The sequence below is a fragment of the Thermobia domestica genome, chromosome 5 (genome assembly GCF_964235325.1).
Source record: "Thermobia domestica chromosome 5, izTheDome1.hap1.1, whole genome shotgun sequence".
Taxonomy (NCBI): Eukaryota; Metazoa; Arthropoda; class Insecta; order Zygentoma; family Lepismatidae; genus Thermobia; species Thermobia domestica.
This window is the reverse complement of record NC_137458.1, coordinates 115,033,764-115,048,265: the sequence shown is the minus strand read 5'-3', so window position 1 is coordinate 115,048,265 and position 14,502 is coordinate 115,033,764. Positions and strand designations below refer to the sequence as shown.

The window sequence follows — 14,502 nt, the reverse complement described above, 5'->3', positions numbered from 1 at the left end:
AGCTTGCATTCATACTAAACTCGTCACGGTCTATCAATCATACCAAGATTGATAAAGACCAGATGAGTTATATCGATCGCATTTTACTCAAAAGAAAATTTAGATGGCGAAAAAATTGGATGAGTTCGATTTTTCGCTCTTTAGTGAATTTCTTGATTTCACTGACTTCAAACCTAACTTTGATAGTCAATAACTCGGGAATCAAAGGTCTGTGCACGATAAAAATTTCATACTGAGCTTGCACGCACACCAAGTTCGTCATGTTCAACGGTCATACCAATTTTGGTCAAGATCGGATGAGTTTTATCAAACGCGTTTTAGTGAAATTTCCTGATGCCACTAAGATTAAACCTAAATTTGATGTGCTTATTAAATACGTTGAGGTTAACAACTTCCTAGTTTTGATCATGATCGAACGAGTATCGTCGATAGTATGAGTTAAACAATATCCATTCATGAAATCCAAACCCAAATTTGATGGCCATAACTTGGGAACCAAAAACTGGAACACCATAAAATTACATATGGTTACGAAGCTTGAGCTTTACCGCTATGCCAATTTTGATCAAGATCGGAGGTTTTTTATCCATCGCCATTTATCTTGATACGCCTTTATAACTTTTAACTAACTGACAAAAATATATATGCAAATATTGGCAGGGTGACATTGGCTGACATGCACTGCGATGTCACCAGTTAACAGTGTTACCAGCTTAACTTTTTTTTCAAATGGCACTAAATCAGGTTATTAGATATTTCAATATGCATGTTAAAAGAGAACTTGCAATATCACATTTGTTATTCAGTGTTGTAAACTAAGGACTTTACAGTATTACAAACATCAAAATTTTGGTAGCCTCTATAGCAATAATAACGCAAGTGAGACGAAAGGAGTAATACACATCCAAAATATCTTGACGGGTTTCGAATGAATAGGAACAAGAAGTTGAAAATTTTACTGTTTTCCAAAAGCATTTATTTCGAAAACCTGTTTCGATAAGTTCCTCATAGAATTAAAAATCAATAGATGTGAGGATCATAATAGCGTTTACAGCAACTTGATATCTCAAACCGTTCCGCAGATACGGTAAATTCCGGTAAAGTTTGAAATACTGCTTAAAGTCATGTAATTCCGAGAACTTGTAATTACATCTGCCAAAAAGTACAGTTGTAATGTTATACAAGAAAAGTATATCAAAAATTGTTTTAAAAAGTTTTTATAAATACGCCAATTTAAGCAACATATCAAATTTAACCATTTTTTCGTATCTCTGGAATGGTTTGAAATATGGAATTGATGTGAACATTATAATGTTTATGTCTACTGAAAACCATCTACGTAGTTAGATGTGGTATTTATCTAAAGACTTTTCCGAAATAAAGTACTTTGAATAAAGTCAGATTTTCAAAATCTTGTACCTTTGTTTCTACTTGTTCAAAATACGACACTTTGGATGTGCATTACCCCGTCCGTATCAGGTGCATTAATACTGTTGTAGAAATCTTCAAAATTTGGTAAAGGAGACGATGATGATGAGGAATGAATGAAATGGTGGAATGAAGAAACTGGGAGGAAACGGAAGAACTCCGAGAAAACCCACGAGCACGGTGTTTGTCCACCACAAAGTCCACACGGCGCAAGCTGGGATCGAACCAGCGACCCCAAGCACGGAGGTGAACTCTCTAGCTGAGCCATCGCGCCCCCTGTAAAAATGTAAGTTTTCGTTTTACATGTAGATTTGGAATATGTAATAATCTGATGTATTGTCATTTGAAAAAGTACAACTTTATGTTCGTTAGGCAATACTGTTAATTTGATTCTATTGGAGGATATGTCAAACAATGCATCCCTCTCGATATTTGCATGGTACGAAATTTCAGTGTTTTGTGTCTATTAGTTTAAACGTTACAAGGGAATACATGGTTCACTCCTGGTTATTGATTTATTAAAAGAAAAACCATATCTACATTATTAGGTTTTTAATTTCTTAATGAAACATTTATTTATAAAATGTGAACACAATTGCGTGAGTCGCTTTTGAGAAAATCGTCCGAAGAAACTCATTTCCAGAGTAAACTCTACTCCTTTTTATTTATGAAATATGAACAAAATTGCCTCACTCGTTCTTGGGAAAATTACTCTGAAAAATTCACCCCCAAGAGTAATTCAACACCACCTTGTGAAGTTTTTCAGGACAAATGAGTTATGCCGTATTGTCAGGTTAATAATGAAGTATGTATTCATGAAATATAAACAAAATCGCTTGAGTCTCTTTTGAGAAATGGCCTGGAAAAAGCTCAGCCCAAGGATAAACTAACCCTTGTGAATTGCAGGGCACATGAGTTGTGCCATAGTTTTAGGTTAATAACGAAACAACTATTTATGAAATATGAACAAAATCGCTTGAGTTATTTTTTGAGAAAATAGTTCTGAAACAACTCACCCCTAAGAGCAAACTATCCCTTCTGGATGTTTCCCTGAGAAATGATTTATACCTCTGTAGAGTTGTTAATACTATATTGATGTATGAAATTTAAACAAAATCATTACAACAGTTTTCAAAATAATCGCAATTTTTAGTTTTCATCCTTTAATAAACTGCCCTTAATTTTGGGAACAGGAAGAAAATTTGAAAAACGCCCCTAGAGGATCTTATAAAACCCTTAAGTTTAAATTTCGTGCGGATTTGCTGATCGGTACGGCGTCTAGGCAAATGAACACATTTAGATCGGGACAAACAAAGAGACATCGAAAAATCACTTCCAGCATGTAAGTACCATGAAATGTGTAAATCCATTGAAATCTCGAATTCTTTCTTCTCATGATCGCCATACTTTGTACTCTCCTATCGTACCTATATATATATATATATGTATACATCCCGATGACATTTAAGTCCTAGCTTAAGCAAGAACGGGAATGTCAGATGCTATAGAAATATAGGGGCAACGCCGAAGGCGTTGCTCATACATTCATATATATATACACACTTTCGAGCAAAGATAGGAAAGTAAGTGTGGTGATCAGGGCGCAAAATTTCCGGTGGCCAGTTCGCCATTGGCGACTAGATATTTAGAGCTGGCGACCAGTATTCAGTAGGAATGTATATGAATTGTCCAATTCAAAATTGACTATCCTGAATCTAATCGCCTGGTTTTGAAATTTTATGTCCTGATGTAACTTTTCTTTGGGAATACTGGCGATCATCATTTTCGGATTGACAAGTAAGTCTGACTTTGAAATTTTGCGCCCTGATGGTGATATATATATAAAGATGAGACATATCAATCAATAGATATTCAACTGGATAAAATTACACGGGCGAGTAAATTCGCATACGTAGTTCTCGAGAAAAACGAATATTTTTGTAAAGCTGCGAATTGAAGATGTACGATGACCACGCCGCCTATTCCGATGAAACTGTTACTGAGGCATATCCTTATGAACTTTTTCTTTATGACACTAGCAAGACGACAGCATGCAATATGGTTAATAATGTTTAACTCGAAACTTCAAAATTTTTGTTTCATTACAATGTTGTCCAAAGATAAATAGGTCTCTTGGAGCTGGACAAAATAACGTACCTGACAATAAACTATGCGTAGTTTTCGAAAAAGTAGAGAAACGAATTTTTTTGATGTTAAAAGATTAGTTACAAATATGTCGCAGTTGATAGTTTTTTATTGTACTGGAGTAGATTATATAAGTACTGTATATGAAAAATATACAATACATTGTTAACTACCAGGTTGTATCCATTGCTTTTGAATTATCCTGACAACGATACACACACACACATACAGTGCTAACAACGGTGCACATATTTTCGACAGTGATGCACATAATCATAATGGACAAGCACACACAAAAACAAATATAAAATTATGACAGATAATAAAGAGAAGTGGGAACCTAATTTATCACTTATTCTTTCTGATTAACAATATTTACAGTACAAATACAGTTTTACGTGGAACGATCAAAAAGCCCAACACAAAGCATGTAATTTCGCAGCACTCCTCAACATGCTGAAACATACCTGCTTCTCGATATTGAGCAAAAATTAGATCTTTGGAATCGAGAGCAGCTGCACTGCCAATTTGGGCAGCCTCTTCACCGTAGTTGGTCATGTAGAAAGAAATTCTCCCCTGACGCTGAGATTCATATAATATGTTATCCATAACATTTAAAAGAATCATGGTTTTGTACATCTTAACCACGGTATCCTTACCAAGCTGGAATCACGACACAGGCAAAGAAAACATATTTACATATATCTGGCAAGAAATGATTCACAATATCAAATTTATTATTACATTTTTAATACAAGAGATAGATAAAATAATGAATCTAAGGATCATGTTAATTTTTTTCAATATACACTGTGTATTTACTTTAAATATTGTACTATGTAACCTAAGCGAATAGAAAGAGGACAAAATCCAATGTTATTTTTCAATAAGGATTTCAACTAAAACAATACAATACATTGTAACAATACATAAACTGCAATCAAAATAGCATTTAAATATACAATATGCACTAGAAATAACCACTGTTTAGATAATACTATTATTACATACATATATATATATATATATATATATATATATATATATATATATATATATATATATATATATTTCATAAAGGACTGAAATTTCTATACATGTTGAATTGACGTTTTACTTCTATTGTCCTGTTGAAAAGTTCTGTAATATAGAAATTACTTCTCGCTCTTATAAATACAACAAAGATGGACTAATTTCAATATAATTTTATGTTCTAAATATGTTAACTAATTTATTTTTGTTGAAGTCATTAAAAGTATTGTACTCTAATTCTCTACGTGGCCAATTTTTCAGCAGAAATTAAGAGAACAGTTCTCACCACAGAAACATCACTTTCGAACGTGACTGGATATAAAAAATAATTAACAAAGGTTTTGTTACATAAAAGGAAATACCTGTTCTTAAAGGAACTTTTTGCGCTGAATTCGAATATGCACTCGGTTTTTCTCCATCACGTACGATTTTCCCGTAACAGAGGCATTTTCGGGAAAATCCCTCAAAAATTTCCCTTTTCGTTTATTTTACATCCCAAGATCTTGTCCCCTTGCATATACTAACATAGAAATTATACCTAAGTATACTTTGATTCATATTTAGCAAACCCTCCAAGTTTCGTAATAATCGCTTTATTCTTTCTAGAGAAATAAATATATATATTTTTGTATGTATACTGTGTGTACTGTTTATTGCACCTTATAGTAATGCTTTCAGATCTCTTAAGTTGAGGTAAAACGCTTTGCTTTATTACCACAAACACATATATAAAATATAATACAATATAATTTACAAGTGTGACAATTTACAATAAACAATAATACAAATGTACCAAAAGGTCATGAAAAGACAATCAAAACTATCACAATATATGAAACTTCCATTGGGTTACAAAAACGTACACTGCTTCCTTCTTTTGTAAGAAATGTTGCATTCTCTAACAAGACCCCAACAATAGTCCCCCATCATTGAAGGATCCCATCGTCCCTGGTACCTTTTCTCCATTGCCATTATATCTTGGTGGAATCTTTCCCCCTGTTCGTCGCTGAGAGCACCTAGGTTAGCAGGAAAGAAGCTGAGGTGGGAGTGCAAAAAGTGGATTTTTAAAGACATCCTACAACCCAACTCTTTGTATTTCTGTATCATGTCCTGTACGATTTCTGTGTAACTCTCAGCTTTGTTATTGCCCAGAATGTTGCGCACAACACACTTAAATGCTGTCCAGGCAGCTAGCTCAGCACTGTTTAACTTGCTGTCAAAGCTATCATCAAGCATTAATTTCCTAATTTGGGGACCAATAAACACTCCCGCTGAAATCTTAGCATCACTCAGGTTAGGGAACTTATCTCGCAAATACTTGAAACCTTCACCAGATGTGTCCATGGCTTTGACAAAGTTTTTCATAAGTCCTAACTTGATATGAAGTGGCGGTAGTAATATCTTATTAGGATCTACCAAAGGAGCGTATTTGACGTTGCATTCTCCAGGTACGTAATTCACTCTAGGTTCCCATTCCTTCACTTCATAATGTTTGTCATCAGCTCGGCTATCCCATAAACATAAAAAACATTGGTACTTCGTGTAACCGCACTGCAGTCCTAATAAAATACCAACTACCTTGAGATCACAACATATTTGCCAACAATGGTCCTTGTAATTTATAAGATTTAGCAAAGTTGACATGGTGTCATAGGATTCCTTAATCTTCACTGAGTGCGCAAGTGGTATAGAAGGTTTTTTATTTCCATTATGTAAAAGGACAACTTTAAGGCTGACCTTTGACGCGTCGATAAATAACCTCCATTCTTCCGGAACGTAAGGAATTCCTCGCTCCGCCATCAACCCATTTATATCCGTACATACGCACACATTATTTTGCATTGAGAAATAGCTTGAAAATTGAACATGCCTTTTCCTGTACACTGATATGTTCGTTTCTGCATCCAATAAGTTCCACTGCTGGAGCCTTGATCCCAGAAGTTCCGCCTCTTGTTTTGTCAGGTGCAAATCACGGACTAGGTCATTAAGTTCACATTGCCGGATGAAATGTGGCTCGCGAACACAGTCAGGGATGAACGTTGGATCCTTGGATGTACATAATGATGTCGATGGTTCATCAAGGTCATGATCATCATCAGAGTCTTTTGGCCATATCTCTTCCCAATTGGTAGGGGGCTCAGGATTTTGCATTCTGTTACATTTGATAACAAATATTGATAACCATCTCACGAACAAAACGAAAAAACTTGGAGAATTGTATATATATATGTATTAAGATATACATATATTGTACGTTTAAAAAAATATATACGTTGGAAGTACATTCTATTTTTATACACGTTTCTAATTTACAGAGAGCAATACAAGTGTGTTGTTGACTATTGTAAATATTCATTTTTATGTCTGTGTTTGTAGTAATAAAGCAAATCGTTTTTACCCCAACTCAGGAGATCTGCAAGCATTACTATCAGGTGCAATAAACAGTGCACACAGTATACATACAAATATATTTATTTCTCTAGAAAGAACAAAGCGATTTTTACGAAACTTTTAGGGTTTATTAAATATAAATCAAGGTATACTTAGGTATAATTTCTATGTTACTATATGTAAGGGGACAGGAGCTAGGGGAATAAAATATCTGAAAATGGAAATTTTTGAGGGAATTTCCCGAAAATCCCTCTGTTACGGGAAAACTGTACGTGATGGAGAGAAACTGAGTGCATATTCGAATTCAGCGCAAAAAGTTCCTTTAAGATCAGGTGATTTTTCTCATGTAACAAACAAAAAGTTTAAATTTGTTAACTAGTGTAATATACTTACATACAAGCACGTGAATGAAACACATTCGAAGATCAAATGTAATATTTACAGCTCCGTCAGCAATTTTTAAAGTGACTAACATCTTTAAGAGTAAAAAGACAAGGAAATAAGGTTGAAAGAGATTAGCTAGTATTCCATGGAAAAATGGGATGGAAGTTTATACAAACATGAATGGGGTTTATTGTTTCTCTGTGTTCAGTGATGTATAAATTTTCTTCTTATTGATTATGTGCTAAATCCCGATTCATCTCCTTAAATTTATTTCCCTTGTATTTACACTGAGCGAAACAAGCCAGGGAATAATGCTCTTGATTTGCAATTGGCAAATTTCAGATGCGAGCGCTGTAGCCGCCATACTGACGAGATTTATCCATTTTTTCTTCGGTTTCATCAGATTAACGTATGTAAGGGATATCATTAATTTCCACTGTTATTACTATTATTGTTGTTGTTGATTATTAATGAATCTAGTATAAACTGGCCACTCATGTTCTATTTGAAAAGTTGTGATTTATTTTTTGTTTTGTTTTTTAAGGATAAATAAAAAAGGTGAACACTTCAAATTAATGGGGTAAGTTTCTCCCTTTTGTATGGAACTGCAAATATTACATCTGATTTTTTATGCTTATTATTATATTAAAAAAAAAAAAAATGAAAAGCCTCGCTCAGGATTGAGAAGAATGGAAAATTGCATCAAACCACTTGAGAGATTGCTGATCCATGAAGGAGCTCATTGTAATAGCAAATCATAAGGTTATTATAAAATACGTCAAGAAAGAACAAATCTCTAATCAGATGCAATATAAATGACAAAAAGGCAAATCCTATTTTATATAAAACTATTGTCACCTTATTGAGTAAAGGGAAAATAAGGTAAGTCTGATGTACTTATCCTCGTACACATTATTCAGACTGTTTGTGGTATTGATGCTAACGCATATGTATTGACCCATCCGCTCCTTTTACGTAACTTCCTGTTGTTCAGAAATTGGTTTCAAGTTTTAAATATTACGTTCAACAGGCCTTAAAAACATTGGTAAAACTTTTTGGTTGGCTATTTGTCTGATTCACTCACTGATTTTGCATTTGTGCTATACCATACTATATATAGATATCAGTAGAAACTGTAATCTTATTTAATATTCTATGACTTTCATTAATGGGCACATTTCGAATCTTGACTTTCTTTCAAAGAATGGAAAGCAAAAATCCTTTCATCTATCTGTAATATAACCAAACGGAGGAGCAAATGAACACAGAATAATCTAAATGTAAATTGCACTGCGAAATTCAACCTGCCCTACGGAGAAATAACGTTTTCTACGTTTAATATTTTTTTTTTAAACACGGTATTTTAAAAATGTATACACGGTGAACATTTGCCAGTAATTCATACCGAAGTATGAAAAAAAAAATCAGAATTAGGGTCTAAATAATAATAATAATAATAATAAAACAGGCTTTCCTTCAAATTTAAAGCTACTGAAAATATTACATAGCGGAATCCTATAAGGTAGAGCATAAGTTTCCAAACATTAAGATTTAATGAATGCTTTTCGTTTTCTTTACAGGAATGTATTCCTTTTCTTTACAGAAATAAGCAAAGAACAAAGGACTGAAATATTCCACTGGCGAGTTCAAATACCTATCACTAAGCAGCAGAGGTCCCGGAATCCCCATAAGGGTGCTGAAAAGTTTTAGAAAACGGAAAATGTTAATAACTGAAAAGCCAGGGACCGAGATCTGTAACAGACAAGGGAGTCTCCACAGTACTGTTACCTGCATAAGTGAAAACACTCCACGAAGCGACGAGTACCAGGCGTTGATCAATGAAATTCAAGGTAGGCTGAAGAAATATCCAGCAGACTGTCTACAGATCAAGTGGCATCTATTCAATATACAATTGCTTTCAATCTCAGCAAAAATACGACGATTAGAAAATTGGGTTTTCTAAATGAGCAGAAAAAAAAGATTGCTACTGTGTGGATTTTCGAAAAACTTTTTCGAAAAAGTTGCATTTACTGTCAGTAAAAATCTTAAAAGACAGAACATACGAAGCTGGAGTGATACTAATCCACACTGGACACAAAAATGCACGCAAGTGACACAATAATGGTTAAATGTTGTATCTACAGTAATCGTCTATATTCACTGATAGTTTCTTAAATGGGAGTGCATATGTGCACATGTAACAGACGATTATGCCCATGATACTGAATGAGGACGGTAACTTTCCCGTACACTTTTAACATGGTGAGGCATCGTCTAATTATACTGCCACTGCGCATTAGTATCAGGATCTCCCATCTATTATAGCATTCAACTATTGGGAGGAGTTGACAGGGACTACTTAAAAAATACTGTCTATCAAGTTAATATTTTAGGCATATATCATGTGAAAGCACGCATCCTAGAAATATCCATTGAATTTACACAAATCATGTTTAGCGTATTTCGTGATTAACAGAAACGTGAGGAAATGTAAATTTCATACTTGTCGTACTCTGTTAACTGATTTTAAATATCATATCAAATATCTTTATAAAGTACACCTTAAAATGGTTTCAAATCGTCACTGCGTATACCAGGAATAATGACTAGCACTAATGGATTTTGTTCCACTCCAAAATCATTTAGAATTGATCAGTTGTTATTTAGTAATAGTTGTGACTTTTCATAAGATAACCCTGATAGAAAAATTAAATAATCCGAAAAGTTGTTATCTAGGTCACCTTTTAATATTACATCTAAAGTCTAAAAAATTAAATATCTACAAAAAATAAAATGAAATTTCAGTTATTATTTCATGTTATGCCCTGTAGGGTAAAGAAAATCGATGTTTAACGTAGTGAATGATTATGAAACAACTGGTGGTATGAAGATACTAGGAGGAAACGAGTGAGCCCCGAGTAGGATGATGATTACCACAAGCACATATGGTTGGGATTGAACTAGAGATTCTTAACGACGGAGAAGGGGGGTCCCCTATTGATCCACCCCGTTCTATATATATATATAAACGTATAAGTAGACTACTGTAGTCTTTCAGACTTTTTGTTATATGCTACATAGGGTATGCTTGCATTTATTGATTATGTGTACAGTTGTCTGTGTGTTCGAGTCCCAGTGAGCATGTTGCCTATTTTATTGTTTACTAACAATTTATTTATTACTGCGCTAATAATCGTAAAAATCTGAACAAGAATTGACATTAAATTAAACTAAGACATATTCAAGGTTCCACGGAACCGAATAATTTGCGCGGTACTCTTAGATATATTTGTATGTAAGTTTTACTTTATCATACTTGCTCAGTTCTGCTCTCTTTACTCTTGTTTCTGCATCATCGGTAAGCAAATTTAGTGTATATTTTTGTCCTGCATGAGTCTGATTTCCGTAGGAGCTCAGCATCCATTAAAACCAAAACCGTGAGATATTCTATCATTTGAAGTTAAAACAATCATTTTCAAAATCGAAAAGTAACATCAGTGTATACTACAGTAATTCATACAGCATCCTTTTATAAGGCTACAGGAAAATAATAATAATAATAATAATAATAACGTAATTTAGCATTGCGTTGGAAAATATTTTTGAAATTAACATTAATTCTAACTAAAACTACTTCTAAATCTAACCTTGGGATCTTGTGATTCATCTAGTACTTCTCCTTTTGCATTCATTACACGGTATACTGGAATTCCATTATCCAATTCTGGTTCCACAAATGAAAGTTGGTTAGTCCATTGGCTTCGTGCTCCAGGAAACGAAGGTGCATCTGACGAAAGTTCAACTTTGCCATTACTCAGTCCCTGTAGAAAAATAACAAAACAAAGAAATTAATTAACCTCATATATTATATAATTCAAAGAGATAATGTACAGCATGAAGAGTTACAATTAGATGGAATCACCAATTCTAGATGTGAGTCTGAACAAGTACTAGAAAAATGAAACACATCAGTTAAGGAAGTACCAACTGAGATTATACGAAGTACAGCATTAATCGTTATTAATTTTGAAAGTAGATTTTAAAAAAATGTACACAGCAATAAATACAACTAAACACAGTTAAGTAAGTCTGTCTTGGATTCGCAAAGCAGGTTTCACGTCCTGAATGTCCTCCATAACAATCAAAGCATTGCTGCCATCTTCCAGGCAGTTGCTAAGATACAACATAGTGTAATATTCGGAATTTCCTAACCAACTGCATTTACAAGGTTGTTAATGTTCGAAATGGTGTGAATGAACATCTGAGCTTTCAAATATCCCATCTACATATCAGTATATTGTGTGTATATATATACACATACAGGGGGTTGACAAAAAAATCTAAAAACACTTCATACAGGACACGTAAGTTTGGACCTCCACTGTACAACACGTGTTGCGGTTGCCGATCGTTTTTTGTTTTCAATGTGTCATGTGGACTTTCATCTTCCGTCAGCAGTAACCTGTTCACCTGTGAGTGTCGTGGTATGAAAGTGGTGAGGTAAATAGGCGACCTGACAGACTTCCAAAGAGGTATGATTGTTGGTGCCCGTCTGGTTGGAGCTTCAATGGCAACAGTGGCGAATATTGTGGGGGTATCAAAAGGCTCTGTGTCCAATGTCACGAGGGCATACAAAATTCATGGGCAAACGACGTCTGCAAAGCACAACAGTGGTCGAAAGACAATTCTGTCAGATAGGGACCGGAGGGCATTAAAACGGATTGTAGCAGCTAAAAAGAAGACCACTACAATGAAAATTACGTCTGAACTCAATTCTGGCCTACAGAACCCAGTTTCATCGAAAACAGTGCGACGGGAACTTCATAAAATAAAAATTCATGGCAGGGCCGCTATCGCCAAACCCCTGGTCACAGCAGTAAATGCGAAGAGGCGTGTCCAGTGGTGCAAGGACCACAAGGCGTGGACTCATGAGCAGTGGAAACACGTATGGAGAACACAGTCGCAGGCCTATGATACAGACTGTCTGCTCCCAACTGTAAGGCATGGGGGTGGTTCTGTTATAGTATGGGCAATGATATCGTGGTTTTCCGCAGGTTCTATCATAGCCCTGCATGGAATGATGAATGGTAAGGCGTATGAGGCCATTTTGGGGGACCAGGTTCTACCCATGGACCAAATATTGTTCCCTGATGGTGATGGCATCTACCAAGATGATTTGGCACCCTGTCACGCTGCAAAAACGGTGAAATCACGGTTTGAGGAGCATGACCAGGAGCTATCACGCCTCCCCTAGGTCCCACAATCACCAGATCTGAACATCATTGAGCCATTGTGGTCTGAGTTAGAAAGGAGTGTTCGGTCTCATTACCCTCCACCAGCATCCCTTAAGGAACTGAAGCATGTTTTGGAAGAACAATGATACAAAATTCCACACACCACGATCCAGAAGCTGTATACGTCCATTTCACGTCGGATCCAAGCTGTTTTGGACGCAAAAGGAGGCCCCACACCATACTAGGTATGATTTTTACACTTTTGCAAACGTTTTAGATTTTTTAGTCCAACCCTTGTATATCAGTGACCTTCTAATTCACCGGACTTTGACCTATACGAATTATCTTACGCTATTGACAGCTTACTTTTCTTAAAGACTCAATCCCATGTTGCCAATTATCACCAAATGGTCGACGGAATTCACACAAAATATTAGTTGCTGCGCGGAAATATGCGTTGTCTTTTGATTCCATAGCTACACAGAAACCAAACACCGTTGTTTATGACTCCTCCCACAACCTACACACGCAGTATTGCGAATGTAAAATAAATAACGTTAATAAGTTAATGTTTTCATTTCATGTAAATTAATAAAGAATTAATAAAATCACGTGCATTAGCGTATTTGTGTTTTATTTAATCGTCCCCCCAACCATTTCGATGTTACATTGACATCTTTTTCAGACGGGTACCTTGAATTACTTGTTGAGTAGCTGACAACTTTGTTCTTGTGACTCCCTCTTCCAACAGCTCTTCAGGTACCACCCGGAAGATAACGTAGTTTGTTATATACCGTACCCATTAGTGTTTTTAACATTACTTTAATTTGGGATTCATACGGCCTTATGCAGAGCCGTGATTAATGCCATACTAAAGAGTTCGACTAACATGTTTCCTGTAGTAGTCAGGCCTTTAGTATGATGCTGACCATACTCTGCACAACGCCCATAGTGTCTGATGAAGTCAAAGCAGATAGTCAGCGAAACTGCTACACGTTAATAATTTTTTCAATAAACGTATTGTTTTACTCAACAAGTAGTTCAAATCAAATTTAAGACTACAAAAAGCAAAGCTTGGACGATGGAAAGCATTATAACGTAGGCTTGTATTTTTAATTTAATTCGTGTTTTATACGCATTGCTGTTTTTATGATATATGTATACACGCCGTAGATATACTTACCCCTACTAAAGTCAATTTGCATCCATTAATGTAACCCATCCCTTAATAAATATTTTCTAAGGCATTAAGAGTACGTTCCTAATAAGTGAAGTTCATGTTTCTTGCATATAAGTATATCTTTTGAGGTAACCTAGTACAGGAAAGAAGCATTTTTGTATGTGTTTTGTAATTTTCAATATTCTGGGAACATGTACTTGATGGGGGACTCCGCTCCCAATCCTCCCTCTAGAAGTTTATTTACATAATATTGCAACAGGATGTTGCTTATAGTATTGATTGGAAACATGAGAAGATAAGAATTCATTTTTATTTCTCTATAGTGTGTAGTTTGCAAGGGTTAACAGTTGAAAGGTAATAATTTTGGACAATAATGAAATACAGATTAATATTATCCAGTGAAGAGCAAAGAAAGCACGAAAATACGAAATGTTTGTGATTAACAGTTAAGAGTGAACAACGGAAATGAAATGGAAGTAATTCCAGCTAAGGTATATTCAAATAACAACAAATAAATAGGAATACAACGTTAAAATTCATGTGGGTCTGATTCGCGGCCGCAATCTGTGGACGATTAGCCATATCAGAATCCTGTTTCCAATCTGTTTTGAATCAAAAATCCCGCATTTATGCCAGTTAGGGTTTTCTCGTTTTGCGGTAAACTTTTTGCCGACTGACAACACTGGTTCAGTTTAGAAATTATCGAAG

At 35.1% G+C, this 14,502-nt stretch overlaps 1 protein-coding gene across 2 annotated transcripts in view; it reads right to left on the bottom strand.

Moving 5' to 3' along the window:
* BckdhA (Branched chain keto acid dehydrogenase E1 subunit alpha) overlaps window positions 1–14,502 on the bottom strand; it is an 80,158-nt gene that overhangs the window by 51,754 nt on the left and 13,902 nt on the right. For both annotated transcript variants that reach the window (XM_081758935.1, XM_081758936.1), the window contains exons 2-3: window positions 11,028–11,201; window positions 4,041–4,236 (exon numbers count right to left, since the gene is read on the bottom strand). In XM_081758935.1, coding sequence (XP_081615061.1) covers window positions 4,041–4,236; window positions 11,028–11,201 — 370 coding nt within the window. The remainder of the gene's footprint in view (window positions 1–4,040; window positions 4,237–11,027; window positions 11,202–14,502) is intronic.